The sequence below is a fragment of the Clinocottus analis genome, unplaced genomic scaffold, assembly GCF_023055335.1.
Source record: "Clinocottus analis isolate CAN_PGR_092001 unplaced genomic scaffold, fCliAna1.0.p SCAF_3, whole genome shotgun sequence".
Classification (NCBI taxonomy): domain Eukaryota; kingdom Metazoa; phylum Chordata; class Actinopteri; order Perciformes; family Cottidae; genus Clinocottus; species Clinocottus analis.
The window spans coordinates 15,169,176-15,187,175 of record NW_027176042.1 but is presented as its reverse complement, the minus strand read 5'-3'; the positions used below and the strand labels follow the sequence as shown (position 1 = coordinate 15,187,175).

The following is an 18,000-nucleotide window of genomic DNA, read 5'->3' as shown; positions in this document are numbered from 1 at the left end:
GGGTCATCAGTAAATCCTGATATTCTAGCTTCTAGGTTTAGGATGGTAGCTTCACTGACCAATCACAACACATGTTAATGGTCACACGGGCCCTGTGACCAATTACATGTGTTGGGTCTCAAGAAGGCTCTTCCATGCTTTTTTTACCAGGCTAATCTCACATTGATGAAGACGGGTGAAATGTGATTTGATAAAAAAATAAATACTTTAAACCAGGTCCCAAGAAGCCATACAAGAGGCCTGAAGGAGCAGAGGAAGAGATGAAGGCAGCTGTGCAATGAGAAAATAAACTAATATGCAAAAATAATAAAAATACATGTAGTGTATTTGTTGAAAAACAATTACATTATAAAATAGTTATAACATTTAATTATTAAACAAATAAAATAATTTAATAATATATATATATTTTTAATTTTATTATAAAATAGCTGTAACTTTGTAATTCTGCTCAGGCCTTCAGAGAAGGCTTAGAAGGCCCTGACGGCCCACCACTGGTGTGTATGTATGCAAGACTCATTTAGAAGTGGGACACTTGGTTCTAGTCCATTGCCTTCTGTCTGCAGGCTATTAACAATATTCCTTATTTTCAAATCACATCTTTCTCTATACTTCTTTCATGAGTTCACGCAGAATCAGGCTGCTACAGGAAACAAAGACTTAGATTTCTTTACTGTGTTACAACATGCCAGTTCTAGTGGGTGACTGCCTACGAACCAGCACCAGTAGCGCAGGTGTTACAGTCACCTTCCTCCTTCCACCACCCTTTTCACAATGAAAAACGATGGAGGAATTTTACATGGCTTGATTCAGTACAGTATGTTTTCGCCTTGAGTGGAAAAGTAGGTCATCAGCCTCACAGGAAGCAGTGGAGCTTCCCTGCTTTGCTCTGCAGAGTATGGTGTTTGCTACACAGCCAACGTTAACAATATTTAATCCTGTTTTGTTTGTGCTCACAAGCAGTACCAATAGATTTATTTACCCATGATGCTTCATATATAAATCATGCAATCCTACATTCAAAATGGCTAACAAACGTCTTAACGTAGCTGCAGTTGTAAACAAACAGCTTTTTATATGCCGTAATCATCATTACTTCTGCAGCTACCAATTACAGTAAAGAAAATGAAAAACAAGTATAGATTTGAAAGACTCCCATTTCATACGGTCTGGGTAAAATAAGCATCAGGGAGAAAGAACGGGGAGACAAGTGGAAGCTCACAAGAGCACCAAACAAACATTAGAGCAGCTGTAACATGACAGCCACATATCAATGCAATGCAACTAATCACTACTGCCTGAGGAAGAGCACAGAGCTTATATAAGGATTATAGTCGAGACACACTTCATTGTGTCCTTTAATAAGAGGAGCAAGCGTGGCTTTATTTGAATCCTTTTAGACCTCAGTGCATCCTTCACCACTATCAATCATCCTGTGTTATTGCATACGAGCAGAGGGATGTCTTTACTGCTTCATACTTTTCCAATACAACCTTCTAGGTCACAATTCTCAACTCCTCTTCCTTCTTTAACTCCTCAGCAAATGATATGCTGTGTCATCAGACACACTACAATACAGTTAACACATACAATACATAATACTTAGTATAAAGAACTAACAGATGTTATGTAGTGCATTTCTATGGTGAAAATTGAAAATTGAACAAAGCATGAAACAGTACCAACAAATGAAACCTTTTAAAAATGTTTTATACCCCAAATCATTGCAGAATCATTCATAGGGTGCATCCCAAGTCACTAAATTGCATCCCCGTTTCCCTAGCTTGCGTCTTTTCTTTGCATCTTAGTGAAGGAAACCATGCGAGGAGAGAGGACACAAGGAAATATGTTTTAAAGGACATGAGATGTCCATTTCTTTGAAGCGTCACGTCAAGCGACGTCTGTTTCTGATGACTGCAGCCGACTGACAGCTGATCAGCTGTGTGTCACTCCAACAGCTGACGGAGTTTGTTGTAAACATGATCAGTGTAACAGAGTTGTTTTCTGGTCCGGACAGTTTTTAGCGAACATTCCAATAAAAATGCACTTAAATTATTGATAAAAATGATTGTATGTTTTCAGTTGATTTAATGGTTTTAAACTACTACTTATATGTATAAAGACACAGTTATCAGTGAACATTTTGTAAAAAGTTTCCTCTTTCCAGCTCTCTGATTTTAATTACATACATAATAAAAGTTATTGAGGCAGACAACAGATCAGATCTTTGAAAGCAAGGCACGACAGTAGTAGAAGAAAGTAGTAGTTTGTGGTCCTTCTGTTGTTCAGACCTACAATGAAAATATTTTAACCAGATAATGAATAAGAAAACACGTCCAGTTCAATCGAGGAAACAACAATTTAGAGATTTGGGATGTACACATAGTATCCATTTGAAGCTCCATTAACAGCCAGTTACAAACCATACAGCAGATACTGTCTTTGGTGCTGAAGAGTTTCAAAGAAAAGAACATTATGTCAAAACTAAGGTCGAAAACGTTTTCATCTTGCAATTTTTTAGAGAATATTATCCATATCAAAATGTTTGATGACATAATCCTAGTGGAGCTGATTCCACTTCAGTCCTGCAGTATGTGATTGGATGTTATAAGTATCAGGTATGATAAAGATTACAGGTTAGAACTAAATCAATATTTACACAGCCTTGAGTACCAATTCATCACAATAATCAAGTGAATGCATATTGATCACCGATAAGAACACTGACATGTAGAAACCAAAAACCTTTAAAAAGAAAAAGAAAGATGTTGGCTTCAGTGTTTTTTTGGTATAAAAAGTTAGTTAGATCTGGTAAAATATAAACATGCCGAGTTAGATCATTACATTTCATTTAACTGATGCTTTTATCCAAAGCGACTTACAATAAGTGCATTCAACCATGAGTACAAGCTACTACTGTGCTACCTTCCTTATTTAAAAGATGTAGTCGAAAAACATGTGTTTTTAGTTTGCGACAGAAGATGTAGACACTTTCTGCTGTTCTGATGTCAACGGGGAGCTCATTCCACCATCCAGGGGCCAAGACAGCAAACAGTTGTGACTTTGTTAAGCGTTTAGCTCAATCATCATAGACAAAGCCGATGGAGAGACTGCATTGTTTGGCAAGACCTGTTGAACATTGTTGGGTGAGGCAGAGATGAATGGTTTTGACCTCGGCTAGTTGGGTCAGGAGAGCCTGTTGCTCACCGCAAAAAGACCTGAAAAAAATCTTCCCTGGCGAGCAGTGACGCCTGGCCAGTCCTAGCACTTGAACGCTAGAGTTGGGACAGACCCCCACGATCAGAACCCTGGCTCTTGGTTTGCACTGGCTGAATTTGTGGTTCTGTAATATTGGGGTTACTGAAGGTCTCCCAGAGCTGCCCATATGATAGCAAGGTTCTTTTTATTTTAGAGTTTCAGCATGTAAAGAAGATGCATGCTTCTGCATACTGTGACAGACAAGTCAACTTCATAAACACTGACGTCTTCTAATGAAAACAATTTCCTCTTTAATTTGGCAGGTTTATCTTAAACCGAGACCATGTGGAAAGACAGCCTACAGCATGTATTGTGCTCATAGGACACTGAAACATGCATGAAATACAGACTTTATGCTAAAGAGTGTAAAATTCATAACTTTCCTACTCTGTTGGTTATGTTCAGAATCGTTCAGAAGGCACAGATTAATTAGAGGACAATCACAGCTAGTGTGCCTGGCGGTCATACTGCTTTTACTCTCCCATCTCCCTATGTTTCTACATACTGTCAAATCAGGTTATAATCTATGCACTCACACACATGCCAGCAAACAGATGAGGCATCAGGAGAGTCAGGCAGCTGCTGCAGTATTACAAGCAGATCCCTTGAAAACCATCCTGCAGTCTGTTGGCAAACCAGATTGTCATGTGTTAAACAAATCCCGACATTTCCTGACAAAGTGCAGTTGTGTTTATGTGTATATGTGCTCAGAAACATTTTGATAAATTTGGTTGAACAGTTAACACCAAATCTTGTAATACAAAATGTAATTGTGATTTGTTTCTTTAAAAAAAAAAACTAAAACAAGAAGCCATTTCAAATTGAACAGTATAAAAGAGAAGCACCGAAAAGAAAATGTAGTGTAATTCAGGAACTCACCTTCGTATGCATACATATGTGCATATGTGTATTTGTGTCGGGTGGGAAAAAACACCCGATAACTGATGCGCCTGATCTGTTAACTTTACACAACATGTTTCATGAAATTCCCTCGAGGCCATTAGCAGCTTGATGTACATTATAGCAGCATGTTTATTAGTGATGACCTTATGACTGATATTCTCAAAGAGAAAATAGGATATTCCGGCACCTCCACCTGAAAAACATTTTAATATGTTGTTGTGTGAAGTACGGACCACTCAAAGCTGGGAGTGAAATGACGAGTGACCCTAGATATGTTGCCATGGTTATACCATCACATTGTCTCGTCAAAACTAAATTAGGCACAGCAACACGTGTATGTGTTTGGGTGAGCAGACAGCAGAAAAAAATATAGAAGTCTTAAAGTTCAGACTCATTTAGAAACAGCTTTTACTGTGCCGTTGCCAAAAACTTGTTATTGTGTTTTGTTGGAACTTGAGGTAATTAAGAATTCCCTTTAATTGTATTCATAGTCATTTACTGTTGTCAGTTTTAATTGAAACAGTAATTTACATGATGTTAAATGCAAAACAGGGTCACAGCCTTGCCTTTTATTAAATTATCAAATCATTTACAACGACTTCTTATTCACTGTCACACTGGTAAAATATCTCTAATGATCTCTTGATACTGTAACAGTTCAATTACAAAGTTGACAGGCAATGAAATGAAAATGCATTGTGCTGTACTAGAGCTTTACTACTTTGACTTAAACGCTTAACCTACCTATTCATCTGGGGAGCTGGGCTTCTGTGGATCAAATCTCAACTGAATTGCATCGAGGGATACAAGATCAATGAACTCTGAAGCGGAGCACTAAAAGTCACTTCATTCCCAGCAAAACAAGAGATAATGAAAAGTCACCAACATGCCGCACAACTTAAATTACATAAGAGCAAAAACATGTTTTACAGCTAAAACCTTTACTCAACTCATCTGATAATGAATCCCATTTAGTCATATACAGTTAATGTTCTCTATCCATGCATCTACAGCCATTTGCACTGTGACCCAGCTCTATGGGGAAAGGAAAGGGACATCAAGTGGATTTGGTAATATAAAGTTATGAATTGCATGGATCAGTCTGACATAATTTATATTAAGAGAATTTAAAAAAGGCAAACCACAATTTAGGAAAAGGGCCTTAAATGTTACCCGTCCTGTTCAAAACCAAAAAAACATTGGAAGCAGCATCTCTACCTCTTGTGTCTCACAATGAGGTAATAAGCTAGTGCCTTATTTTCACATAAAATGAGTCTTCTTTCCAGTGTATTAACACTTCGCATATGTAGATGCATCGAGAGACGCAGTGTTGTAGCTGCTCACAGCAGCTCCAATTGATGAAAGCTTGTATTACCAAATAGCATCCTCTTGATTGGAAAGCTAGAATGGGTGCCTCTTCAATCAGGGTCTCCAGAAAAGCAGTCAGGATGTGAATATTTGTGGTGTTTCGGAATGAAGACCAAACTCAAACAGGTGCTAGAATAACACTGAAAAGTGTAGCGGTAATGCACCAAATATATGGTCGCCAACCGCCATTAATCCAGAAGAAGAAGAACACTGAAAAGTGTAACACCTCCAGACAGGTCAAAACCTTTGCAGCTAGTAATTTGCTGGCATAGGCTACAATATAAATGATGGGAGGTGTGCAACCGTTGAACTTGATAAAACAGTTAACTGTCATACAGGTGGGACGATGTCAACAAACACAGCTTACAAATAAGACCATAAAAACATCTCTTAGGCATAATCAACAGCAGAAAAAATACAAAGTGTTGATGACTGGTTATGGCTTAATGTGGTGAGAGAAACAGGCAGATATAATGAGGTTAAACCTAAGTACGAAGCTGAATCTATAAGTTGACATAGATGACAGATAGAAACACAGAACAAATGGGTAAACAACGTTGGTGTTAACATAATATCTATTTCTAGAACCTACATTTCTATCGCGAAAAACCAAATGTAGATCATAAACTAGAGGTCGAATGTCTTTTAAATGACATTCAAATCTTCTGTGGCCTGAGTCCTGCACTGGACAATTATTAATTAATGACAAATTAATGGCACAGTAAGTCAGGCTGGATCCAACCAAACTAGGTCTTCCACAAGAACAAACTAGAGCAATTAGGAAATTAGGACTCCACTGAAATAAAACATTTACTTACAGAGCCAGATTGATCTTTCATCAATCTGGCTCAAAATGGCAACGCTGATGTGTGAGTGTACAATACCAAAATGCTGAATTTTCATATATTTGTATCATTATTAGGTAATAAATTTGGATCAGATGGAAATTGGTTATTACCAACAAGCATAAACTCAGATGTCACTTTATCCCTCACCATTATCTGAGAAACAGAAATGTCATTAAAAAAAGCCTCAATACTGTGTTTCTCATCGACTTTGCACTGTTTTACATCCTTTTCCCTTATAATTTAGCGTGATGTCAACCATTTTCTATTCTCTTTTTTCAAGTTCCTTGTTTATCTGGCCTTCAAAAAAAAGTTCTGAATTCTGAGTATATCTAATGCCTTGTGGTGTGTTCACACCAAACGCGTCAAGATTTTGACGGACTACCAGATTATATGAAAAGTCACAGTGGACGTAGCTTGTTGTCACGCAAATTGAAATTTCCCAACTCCGGCAGCAAAATTGCGTGAGTCACACTTGCGTCAGCCAATCAGCGTTGAGATGTTCCGCTCGTAACTGCCGTTGCTGAATCAAACTTCTGCCAGTTCACCTGAAGTAGCGCTGATAGCGGCCGTCATTCATGTTCACCAGCATTTGATACTAAATTTATGACTGTTAGGAATGCTGTCTTTGACACAAAAATAATTCAGGCTTTTGCCAGAAGACTAGTTTGATCAACTTTAGAAAACTTTCAGAATTTTAGCCTTGATAATTGAATACAAAAAATATGTTTTCAAATGAACCTCAAATCTTTGATGAATAAATTTAAGATAAAAAAAAAAGAAAACCAATGATTCACTGCGGTGGCAAGTAATATTCAGGTCACAATCAGGTGGTGCTTACAGATTGTTATCTTCATAAATTAAATGACGACTACTACTCAAACCTTTCTTGGCAAAACATCCCCATCTCTTACCTCCATGTCAATTTGTGTGTGTGTATATATATATATATATATATATATATATATATATATATATATATATATATATATATATATATATATATATATGTCTCTGAAATATCTCAACAAGCGGTAAGTATTGAGATTCAAATATATTTAACTGAAACCACTTTAGCGCCTGCTGTTTTTGCAGAATGAAGAACAAAAAAAAAAAATCTATTAAGGCAAGGGTCTCATTCAGTATGACTGTAACCATGGCAACCAGGCAGAGAGGAATGAAGACTGGTTTGTCTTTCTGGCTCCAAATTTCAATATGCTCAATGACACTTTTCCTGTCTGAGAACTTTCCGAATGCAGACACACATGGCTGAAAACCTTTTGAAACCTCAGATTTGAAAGGATTTAGCTACATGGCAAAGAAATTAGACCTCTACAGAATAACATGTGTTGTGTTAACAGATTATTTGTAGCATCTTTTCCCTAAAAGAATATCAACGCGGTACCTCTGCGATGCAGGTGCTGCCCTTGTTTTTGCAGATGACACCAACTGAAGCCCACAGAGTGCTCCTTCTGGCCGTGCAATTATTCCCTTAACATAAATCACATCCACTGTTGGCTTGTGCCTCATATTAGTGTCACCAGCCAGGAGATTAATGTACAGGCTACAGTGCAGACTCCGGAGTTACTTTGCCCTATTCAGTTTTATCTTACCTATTTTTTTCCACACACGACCTCGCACTGCAATTGTGTCACTGTATCATGTATTGATACATGATCCAATCATGTATTGATTGTATTAACCCTGGAACGGGGTTTCCTGTGATCCAATCCAGATCTTTGTTCCAAGTTTAAACCACTAAAGGGGGTTTTGAGAGTTTCCGGACTTACACACTTGAAATGTGGCGACTGTGACCTAGTGGTAGAGGGTCGTCCTTCAAATCAGAGAATCGGGTAAGACCCTTAATAACAAATTGCTACAGCGTGTGTGCATGGGTATGACTGATTAGTTAGAGTCCTGATGGGCAATTGCCACCTTGCATGGTAGCCTCTGCCATCAGTCTATGAATGTATGTAAATGATGACATGTAGTGCTAAAGCGAAAGACTAGAAAAGTGCTATACAAGTCCAGTTACTATGTAGCATGGACATATGAAACCACAGAACTGTGAAAAAGACCCTCACTTAATGATTAGATATCAAAACGTAATTATTGTACTCCTGCTTATGACTTGTAATACAATAAGGTCGTGTTGTATCAATTGGCCAGTGCTATAAATGTGTGCATGGAGGGAATACGTTTATAGCAATGCAGGGAATCCACTGGGAGCAAAGTCCATGTAAAACTTTGGATGTTGGCATGTGGAGCTTAAACTTAATGCAATCTGGGCCACTGATCATGAATGTCATGTTTATAAATGTACTGAATGTACATTGTGGCAGAGCAGACACACAGGAAATAGGTCCACTGGGTAGATTTTTAAACCTTTCAGCAGCTGGTGATGCTCGTGATGCAAGCAGGAGCGATGACAGGAGAGATGACCTTCAACAAGCAGCAGGTGCTCTGTGATGAGGTGGCAGCCCTCAACTTTTCCACAGTCCTCACCACTGCCACAAAATCTGTATTAGCAATCTATAGAAAACTGTTTATGTGAACACAGTTAACTTTTAGACTGCTTCTATTGAGGGAATAAATTGTTCATTCACCAATGCACAGATCCAGGGATGTGTTTTTCCTACCACTGAATTGTAGCTGCCCCCCAATTCAAATGTTGGCCCGCTCCCCTCCAACCCCCCTTGAAAGTAAATAACAAAATATTTGATACAATATTTGATCAAATATAATAATATGGAAAAGTTAACGCAAGACCAACGGCTCCCAAACAAACACCCACATCATTAGTCTCATCTGTGTTTTCCCTGTTACTGAAGAGGAGTGTTCTTTTATGTGCATGTACTGTATGTGTATGCACCAGCTTGCCACCAACAGCATTTCATTTGAGTCTACCACTTCTGCAGAATATTGGAATTTCATATCTAACAGCTCCATCTTAATTATATCATCTGGCACATTTAGGAGTGTGTGCCAGAAAGATTATGTAATATACTCTCCCAGTCACCTGTCTCCCTCTGGGTAAAATTGGCTGGTAGAAAGCACAGACAGCCAAAGGAAGTGTGAGGGGACATTTTTGTTTTGCTTTTCAGGAGGTTTTGATTGTTCCACTGAACAAATTCAGGTAACAATGAATACAGGGATGTTTGTGGAGCAATACATAAATCAAATCTGATCACACTGACATTTCATTTGGCCACTGCCCTTTAAAATGTTTCCACGTCTTTTCCTAATGCAATTACTTACTCGCGCCTATTTTCAGAGCGAGAGAAAGTCATCTGCAGAAGGGAGTGGGGGGGAAACTCTCGTTGCATCTTGTTGGTAAAATATACATGCCCTATTTACAGTGCAGAAGTAAGAGTGTGTTGAGTTAGGAAACACTGTGTAAAATAGTATACTAATAGTATACAGTAAGGGATTCATTGAACAACAATGAATGATCCAAACAAATATTAAATGATGAAGCAAATACGTCTAACATTCTCTGGTTCCAGCCTCTCCAATTGTGAGAATGTGCTGCTCGTCTCTCGTTTGGATTTTTGACAATTGACCGGTCAGACAATTTGAAAACATCATTTTAGACTTTGTGATGTGCATTTTTTAACTATGTTTATAGTCCAATCAATAGATTTGTTACAAAAATAACAGATTAAATCGTTGAAGAAATCCATTATTAGTTGCATATGTTTAGGCTTTAACTGATTGAGACAGTTTGTACTTCAATGCTTTTGCTTGCACTGTGAATGTAGCCAGGATTATTATATATTCATTGCATGATTACGTGATGGTTCCCTTGGCTTCTGTTGGTACACACATCATGTACTTGTCACTTTTAGTTTTAATATTAACTTCCTGAATGTTTGATATTGATTTCTTCATCCGAGCTGACAAAATGTATTTTCTGCATCAACATTTTAAAGAAAATATCCAACATTTAAATTCAAGTCGGCTTAATTTTCTTTCCCAGGTAATTGCAAGGATTATTCTTGTGTAAAGCCTTCCTTTTTCTCTGCCTCTATCATCCATCATCTCCACCTCTTATCCTGCTCTCAACCCTCCTATATTTTTGGCAAACCAATTAAGAGGTCATGGTCATACCAAGTTACATCCAGTACCCCGATGTCAACAGTCTTTGGTGTCAAGTGTATCTAATGTGAGAGGATTGATGTTGACAGAGGTAACTTCTTGGTCCTAACCAGATTTTGTGCTTGCTGAGGAACTCTTGCACTATTCACCTACCTTATGGCTGAGTGAAATTGGAAAAGACAAGAAGGAAAAGAGATGAAAGAAGCATCCTAAATTATAAATGGGGGGCTTATAATGGAAATGTGTTTGAAAGATGAAGAATGGGGAAGGATCAAGTTTGCCATCTGCACCAAACAGGATTGAAAATGGATGGTTTTTATTTGAAAATATATGCTGCATTTGTAAACTGTGATAAATGTAATTAAATTAAACATTGTGCTCATCTAAAACTTCCATTACAACTTCAAAGGCTGAGAATAACTGCTAGATAATAACCGCAGGTATGTCAACAGACAAATGTTCTTGTGATGCAGCAAAAGAATATGCAGGCGTATTTTTAAATTACTTCAAAATCACGCCTGAGGCCTTAATTTACTCTTTCACACACACACAATCCAATCTTCTGTACACCAATCTATCACTATGAGAATAAACTATCATAAGAAACTGTTCAAAATCAGTTAACGAAAAGTGACCTTCTTTATCAGCATGTATAAAACTGGGCAGAGATGAGGCAAGAAGTGAAAGTGACCGGTGCATGCCAATATTCTAAAAACAGGAATAGTCATTGGGGTTGGATAATTGGCCCACTTACCAAACCTATCAGCAGTTGGAGACTCAGCTCATGGAGGAACTTGCTTCTCTTTACCCATCTATTTCACAGACAGACATTTTCTGTATCAAAGCATATGAAAGGACACTGAACTATAAACAAAACATTCAATATAGTTTGGGGGATCGATGGCAAAGCTAACATTAGCAGTAAAAACCCTGCATTAGAATAGAAAAAGGTTATAATCTGTAAAGCTATCCACTACGGATATAGACTGCCTGGCCAAAAAAAAAATTGCCACCAAAAAAAAAGGTTACACACACACACTAATATTTGGTTGGACGGCCTTTAGCTTTGATTACGTCATGCATTCGCTGTGGCATTGTTTCGATAAGCTTCTGCAATGTCACAAGATTTATTTCCATCCAGTGTTGCATCAATTTCTCCCCAAAATCTTGTGTTGATGATGGTAGAGTCTGACCACTGTGCAAAGCCTTGTCCAGCACATCCCAAAGATTCTCAATGGGGTTAAGGTCTGGACTCCATGTGTGAACATGATGTCTCATGCTCCCTCAACCACTCTTTCACAATTTGAGGTCGATGAATCCTGGCATTGTCATCTTGAAACATGCTGGTGCCATCAGGGAAGAAAAAAATCCATTAATGGAATAACCTGGTCATTGCTGAACTTGGTCGTTGCTGAAACTAGCACTGTCCCAACAGGCTTGTACAGTAGGCAGTAGTAGTTAAATCCAGGTGGCGACTTTTTTTCTGGCCAGTCAATGTATGAAGATTGCATTCCCCGCTATATCATTTAGAAATAGGTTATGGGTTAACAGGTCATGACTGTTGAAAGTGCTGTCCCTCCGCTTCTTAGACCGTTGTGACCCTGAGCCAAGCCGCCTTATTAAGAAAAGTCCTCTGATATCCTGAGTAGAGGTCATTCTTTACTCGTACCAGAAATAATCTGCATCAGGGACGTTGATTCTTTACACTCACCAATAACTCTTATTTGTGTAAACTATAATAAATGAAAGAAGTGAATGAAAATGAAGAACTTGCATCCCAATGGTGTGTTCACACCAAACGCGTCAAGATTTTTCGCATAGCGTCTACCGCGTCAGTTGTGTCTCCCCACAAAAAAAAAGGGTATTCACACCAAACGCAACATGACTATTCGCACCGCCACAAAGGGAGCGTGGCTCATCTCCGCCCTTCTCTCCGGGAAAAGAGCGATCTTTTCCACTATCAACTACGGAAGAAATAACCACTAGTTCTGCTTTATACTTGTTGTGGAAGTCACAAAAAAAACAAATTTTAACTTGGGCGACAACAAGCTGCGTCCAACGCTGTGTTCTCCCCGTTGCAAACGTGCTGTTCGTGCTGCCTCAAACGCGTCTGTTGTGCTGCCCGCTGGAAATTACGCGTCTACGCAGCTTCTATGCAGCTGTGGATTGACTTTGCATGTAATCTGGTAGTCAGTCAAAATCTTGACACATTTGGTGTGAACACACCATAAGTCAGGCTGCAGCGATGGTCAATGTTTTGCTAGTTCAGCAAATAAATACCTGTGCATTTATTGAGGAATTAGTGGTATCAGCACAGACATGACAAACTGTGCACACATATATTCTTTCAGTTTGTGGGTAGTTGTGAAGTTGTCATCTCTGCGTGGACGTCTCACCCTGAGCCCTCCTCTCTGTCAGGAGAAGTGAGTCATGTCTGAGAAGCACTATTATTATCGTCATCTGCCTGGGGTGGGAATTAGAGATAAGCTGCATTTGAGGCTCATTTACAGCAGCAAGGAAGGAAGTTGGGAAAAAAGGAAAGTGTATCCTAACTTGAATTTCTCGGTGAAAATGTTAAGATATCTTTTAAAAAGTGAATTTTCCCTCTGATTACATGAATAGATGACAGTAACTAGATGTGACTTATTAGACGGACAATAGCCTCAGTGCATAAATAACAAGTCTTTAGCAATAATTATTTCTAAATAGCATATACATAGCCATATTTGTTAGAAAACCTTGATAACTGAATTCATGATACTGCACTGTTGTTTTGTATTAATGTGTTTAAAAATCATTCCTCAAAACAAATGTGTACACACAGTGGCGATTTTGGGATGACTTTTTTGGTGGGGGAACACAATATTCATACAAGAAAATTAGATGATGCTATCCAACTATACCATAGATATATCACATTGAAGCATAATAAACTACACGCGAGTAAAAAAAGAAGAGACACTGTGGCAGCAGAGATGACAGAATTCCAGCTGTTTAATGCCAAATAGAAATCACAGTGAAGATCTGACAGACATATCTTACCATAACAACACAGACCACCAAAAGCGAGTTAAAGATCTCCCTGCATCAAATTGCCTACTCATGACTACCAACAAAAGGAGTATTTGTCGTCTATTGAGCAAGCTCTTCCTTGTAAACATTGTACATGCAATCCAAAAGTTAATCATGAATAATGGCTGATGTGCCCTTAAAATGGAGTTGAGCATCGAAATGGTTACTTAGCCTGGAGTCTCAAATATGCATCTAAAAATACCACAAACTGACAAACTTGTCATGTCCACGCAAGGCAATGGTGCACTTTTCACAAAGTTGTATATACAGGTTATAATTCTGCCAACAACAAACCTGTTTTTCTTCAGTCTGACTTTGTGTTGTTCAATGCCATGTTACGCACTATGAAGATGAAAGGCATTGTTTTCAGAACGCCTTACCTGATGGCCTTATCCGAATGCAATGCACAACTCTTATGTTTTACAAGACTTCTGAAAGATAATTCAAGTCTTTAAATTCACTTGCTGTCCAGGAAGTTTCCTCCCCAAAAATATTATCTTTTTAGCAGTTACCCAAGTTTTCCTTTCCCATCTTTTCCTTCTTAGATATGGTATAATTAAGTCAACTGGCAAATGTGGTTCCCAAACGTTTCCAGTGGTAAAGTGCTGAATTGTACCGTTAAATAATCCACACGAGTTATCACTACTGTTGCAACGTTAACATAAGAACAATATCAGTGCCTGTTTAGAACGATGTGTACACCGTTGAACCATTAAAACCAACCCAACCCAAGGGACGCTTATAGGGGCCATGGTCATCAGGCCCCACTTACGAATGTTCACACTGACTGCAAACGCACACCCACCCCAGAGCGCAAAAAAGCAGATTTACTGTAAATGAGTGTATACTGACATCAAGTGCTGATGAGCCTCACTTCCTGGGATGTTGCATCATAGATTTATCGTCGTGAGTTTTTGTTCCAGCTGCCAGGTCTGATAAAGATGCGTCGTCATTCGGTTTCACAGACAGCTTTCGAGTGTTGCTCAACATGGTGAAATCAGTGTTTTCTTACACACCAATGTGGTGAGAGAAGAGTTTCTTCTGAAGCTGTCAAGTTTTCTTCTTAGGCCTGGCTTTAAGTATCATCCCAGCCAGTTAGAGTACATGTGAAAGCTCTTTATTTCTGGAAACAACTACTAAATGTTCATGAACTTTATTCTCCTCCACATAATTTGATCCTGAGGTGCCCAGACCTCGCTGACACTTACCATGAGTGCTTATACAAATCAGACACCTCGGAAGAAATCAGTTCTGCACTTTGCGAACTGAACATCATCGTTAGCAAAGACAGAACATACTCATTGTGCAAGCACCGGCTTTTCAGCCCCTTCAAGAACTAATGATGAAAAAATAAAGCGACTTGGCCGACCACCGTATAGCCCTTAAAAGCATCTTTCGTGCTTCGGTGGCTACCATCAAGTGACTCATCTCCTCTTTGCCAGAACAACTTGGTCTCTTCTCAAACAGAAACAAGACAGACAAATCCAAATAAGGCAAGGCCATAGCTCAACCGTAAAGTGCCAATACGTTTTAGCAATAAGGTTTTAGCTTTAACTTATCTTTATGAAGTAAATGAACGACACCATCTGTGTTTTAATTGGGTCCCTTCAATCCTGTTTTCACTTTAGAGTTGTTAAGTGAAACCATAAGATCTTGCATGAACATTAAGACTTGGTTTACATCAAAAAAGCAAGTGGGTCAACCAAAACTGGAAGAAATGCGAGAGGAGAAAGTTGAAATGTTCGTTTGCACTTTAAAGTAAAACGCAATGCCAGAGCTCCATGAAGTAACTCTGCCTGCCCCAAAATATAGTTTTGCATACTACCACCCACATTAGTCAAAATCTGTATTCTTCGGGACACCTCAAATATTTTTGTTGTTAAAAAGCATCACAGCGTGTGTGCCGTTAACGCTCTGAAATACATCAATGTGACTCTTTAATCCTTACTGTCTGATCCGTCTGGACGATCAGCCCAAATCCTTAAAATATCACTTCAATCCACCATGATGGCTTTAAACACAAAGTTTCAAAGATAAACAGTGCATTCAAAACGTGCTTCATGCGAAATTGGAAGCCGCTGAGCCGGCAGCTCACAGCTAACTGCGCAAACAGCGGCAAAAGTGCTGACAGATCCCACCGCGTTTATCTGAGGGAACCTGAAAGGTGGGTGGTACGCCTCCAGACGACGCCGTCTATCGGGCGATGTTATCAGCCCCATGAGAGCAGTGCAGAGCAGCGGTTGTCGGCTACCCATATACGCACTAAAAGCACACATGGCCAGGCTATGTCAACAAAGCGCAGAGAAGCTCCAGTCTGCTTTATCTTAACATAGCAAATAGTTGTTGACCTACTAATGCACATGAATACTGTATGTTGCAGCTTAAAAAAAGGTGTGTGTTGCTGTGTGAAGAAGAGCAGATTGAGAGTGGCTGTCATGAGAAAGAAGGATGAAAATATTCATCAGCTTACAGTGGAGTGAAAAAGGGAGGACAAGTTCAACTAACAGATGCCTTAGAAAATGAATAAATAAGTTCTGAATCTAAAGAAAGTGTATGACGGAAAAAGAAACTACACAAGGAGCTTTCCGTCTGGAGATAGTCAAGTAGATCCCCCCCCCCCTCTCCACTTTTATGAAAATCATCTTCTTTCACAAACAGTTTGGTTGAAGGCGGATAATTAATGGACGAGTATGATTACAACTAGCAATGATGCAGCTATCTGGACGCGTTCCTCTATTAACAGCTCGCAACCCTAACCACACCAACACATGAGTATTCCTGGTCAGGTGTCAGCTGAGTTGTGTGCACATTTAAAAGGATAAGACAAATATGAACTCATGAACGAGATGATGTCAAACACAGATCACTGAATTGGATAAGAGGCAAAGACACAATGTGATAAGGAGTGGGAGGGGGTGTGTGTTGTTCCAGCTCCAGAATTTATTTAATAAAACACTGCTTTCGCCGTCCACTGTTGTCAGGGGATAAACAGGGACTGTCCTTTAATGGAACTGACCAATGTGTAACCCTGTTCATGTTTGGTCATGTTCTCAAGTTTGATATATTGAATTAAGCCTCCTGGGCAAAATGCCAGCTCAAAGCTCTGCAGCATGTTGACATCATAATATCTGACTTGTCTCTAAGTATATGGATACATGTGTTGGCTAATTAATAACACAATCACATGCTGAGTTTGGACTGCAGGAAGATATGAGCATTGAAATGGCTTCTTTTCGCGGCCCTGTTAGACCTGATGCTTTATCAAGTCTAAACTTTATTTCTACTTACAAGTACAGTATATTTTCCCCCTTTTAGAATATGCTCACGAAAGCATAATATTGAGCTGCTTGGTTGCTTATCAGATTGTGCTATATTTAATCAATTGGAATGACTGGATTTTACGCTGAAACTGTGGAGATGTTTTTTATTGGCAGCAACAAGAAATCCTTTTAGTTACTTAATAATTTGAGCCACCGGCTGCCACCTACCTAACAGAAGCAGTTTCACCTCTCTCGCCGCCTTCTCTCCGTCCTCTCGCAGGTTTTTGTCAATCATCTTTGACCTCTCCGCAGCAGCCTTATCCTCGGCGCTCACCGTGCAGCCCATGGCTCCAAACGCAGGGGCGCACCGACCACTCGCGCAAAGAAAAGGCTTCAGTGCTGATGACTTCAGTGCTGATGGCCTCAGCGTAGCAGCCGATGTCAGGAACCGAGCAGCTCCTGCGTCCAGTGCCGCCTTCAGTTCAGAGTTTTTACCCGCGCGTAAAGTCAAAGAGCCCGCCTCCTGTTTAAGTGGGAGATCAAAGATGAAGCCGATGCACCCAATGATTTGGTGTATTACCCCAGGCTTTTGAACCACCACTTGGCCGTGCCGCACCCGCTCACAGCCCGCTGTCCCGCAACCATTCACAGGATGCTTGTGCTCGTTGCTCCGCTGCGGACTAAAACACTTGTCTTACCGGCCTGGAGAGAGGAGCTCGTTCCTTGGTCGCGCGACTACTGCAGTGCTTTTCGGCGCTCCTCCGTTATCGCCCACAGATATCCCTCTGACGATTGAAATTGGTCGACCAGTCGCATCGACGTCACTTGCACAACTTGTCGCGATAGTCCAATTAAAACAGGTGAACTGTAAGGGGGGAGGGGGGCGATTTTAGCAGTGTGGCGCGTGGACTGCAGTGGGCGCTGTGCCAACTTTCACTCCTCCGCATCTCCACATGGACGACGAAAAGAACAAAACGCATGCATCGGTCTGAGCTGCTCTCCCAGTAATGGAGTCCACTGCGCAGGAGCAGGTTTGTCCATGAGGATGCAGGACGAACTGTAAATGTGGCTGAGAGGTATTTGTGTCACATGTTATAGCCAACACTACCACATAGTCAAGCTGATCAAAGAGTTGGGGGACAGCGCCGCCGTATGGTCATAAATAGACATTTTATCCATCGGCAGACTGGGCCAAG

The 18,000-nt window shown here is 39.8% G+C and overlaps 1 protein-coding gene across 1 annotated transcript in view; it reads right to left on the bottom strand.

The window, feature by feature from the left end:
* Positions 1 to 17,780, bottom strand: part of LOC137796231 (guanine nucleotide-binding protein G(i) subunit alpha-2) — a 34,956-nt gene extending 17,176 nt beyond the window's left edge. Inside the window, exon 1 of the mRNA XM_068594033.1 lies at positions 17,033 to 17,780. Coding sequence (XP_068450134.1) covers positions 17,033 to 17,150 — 118 coding nt within the window. The 5' untranslated portion in view covers positions 17,151 to 17,780. The remainder of the gene's footprint in view (positions 1 to 17,032) is intronic.
* Positions 17,781 to 18,000: the final 220 nt, after the last annotated feature.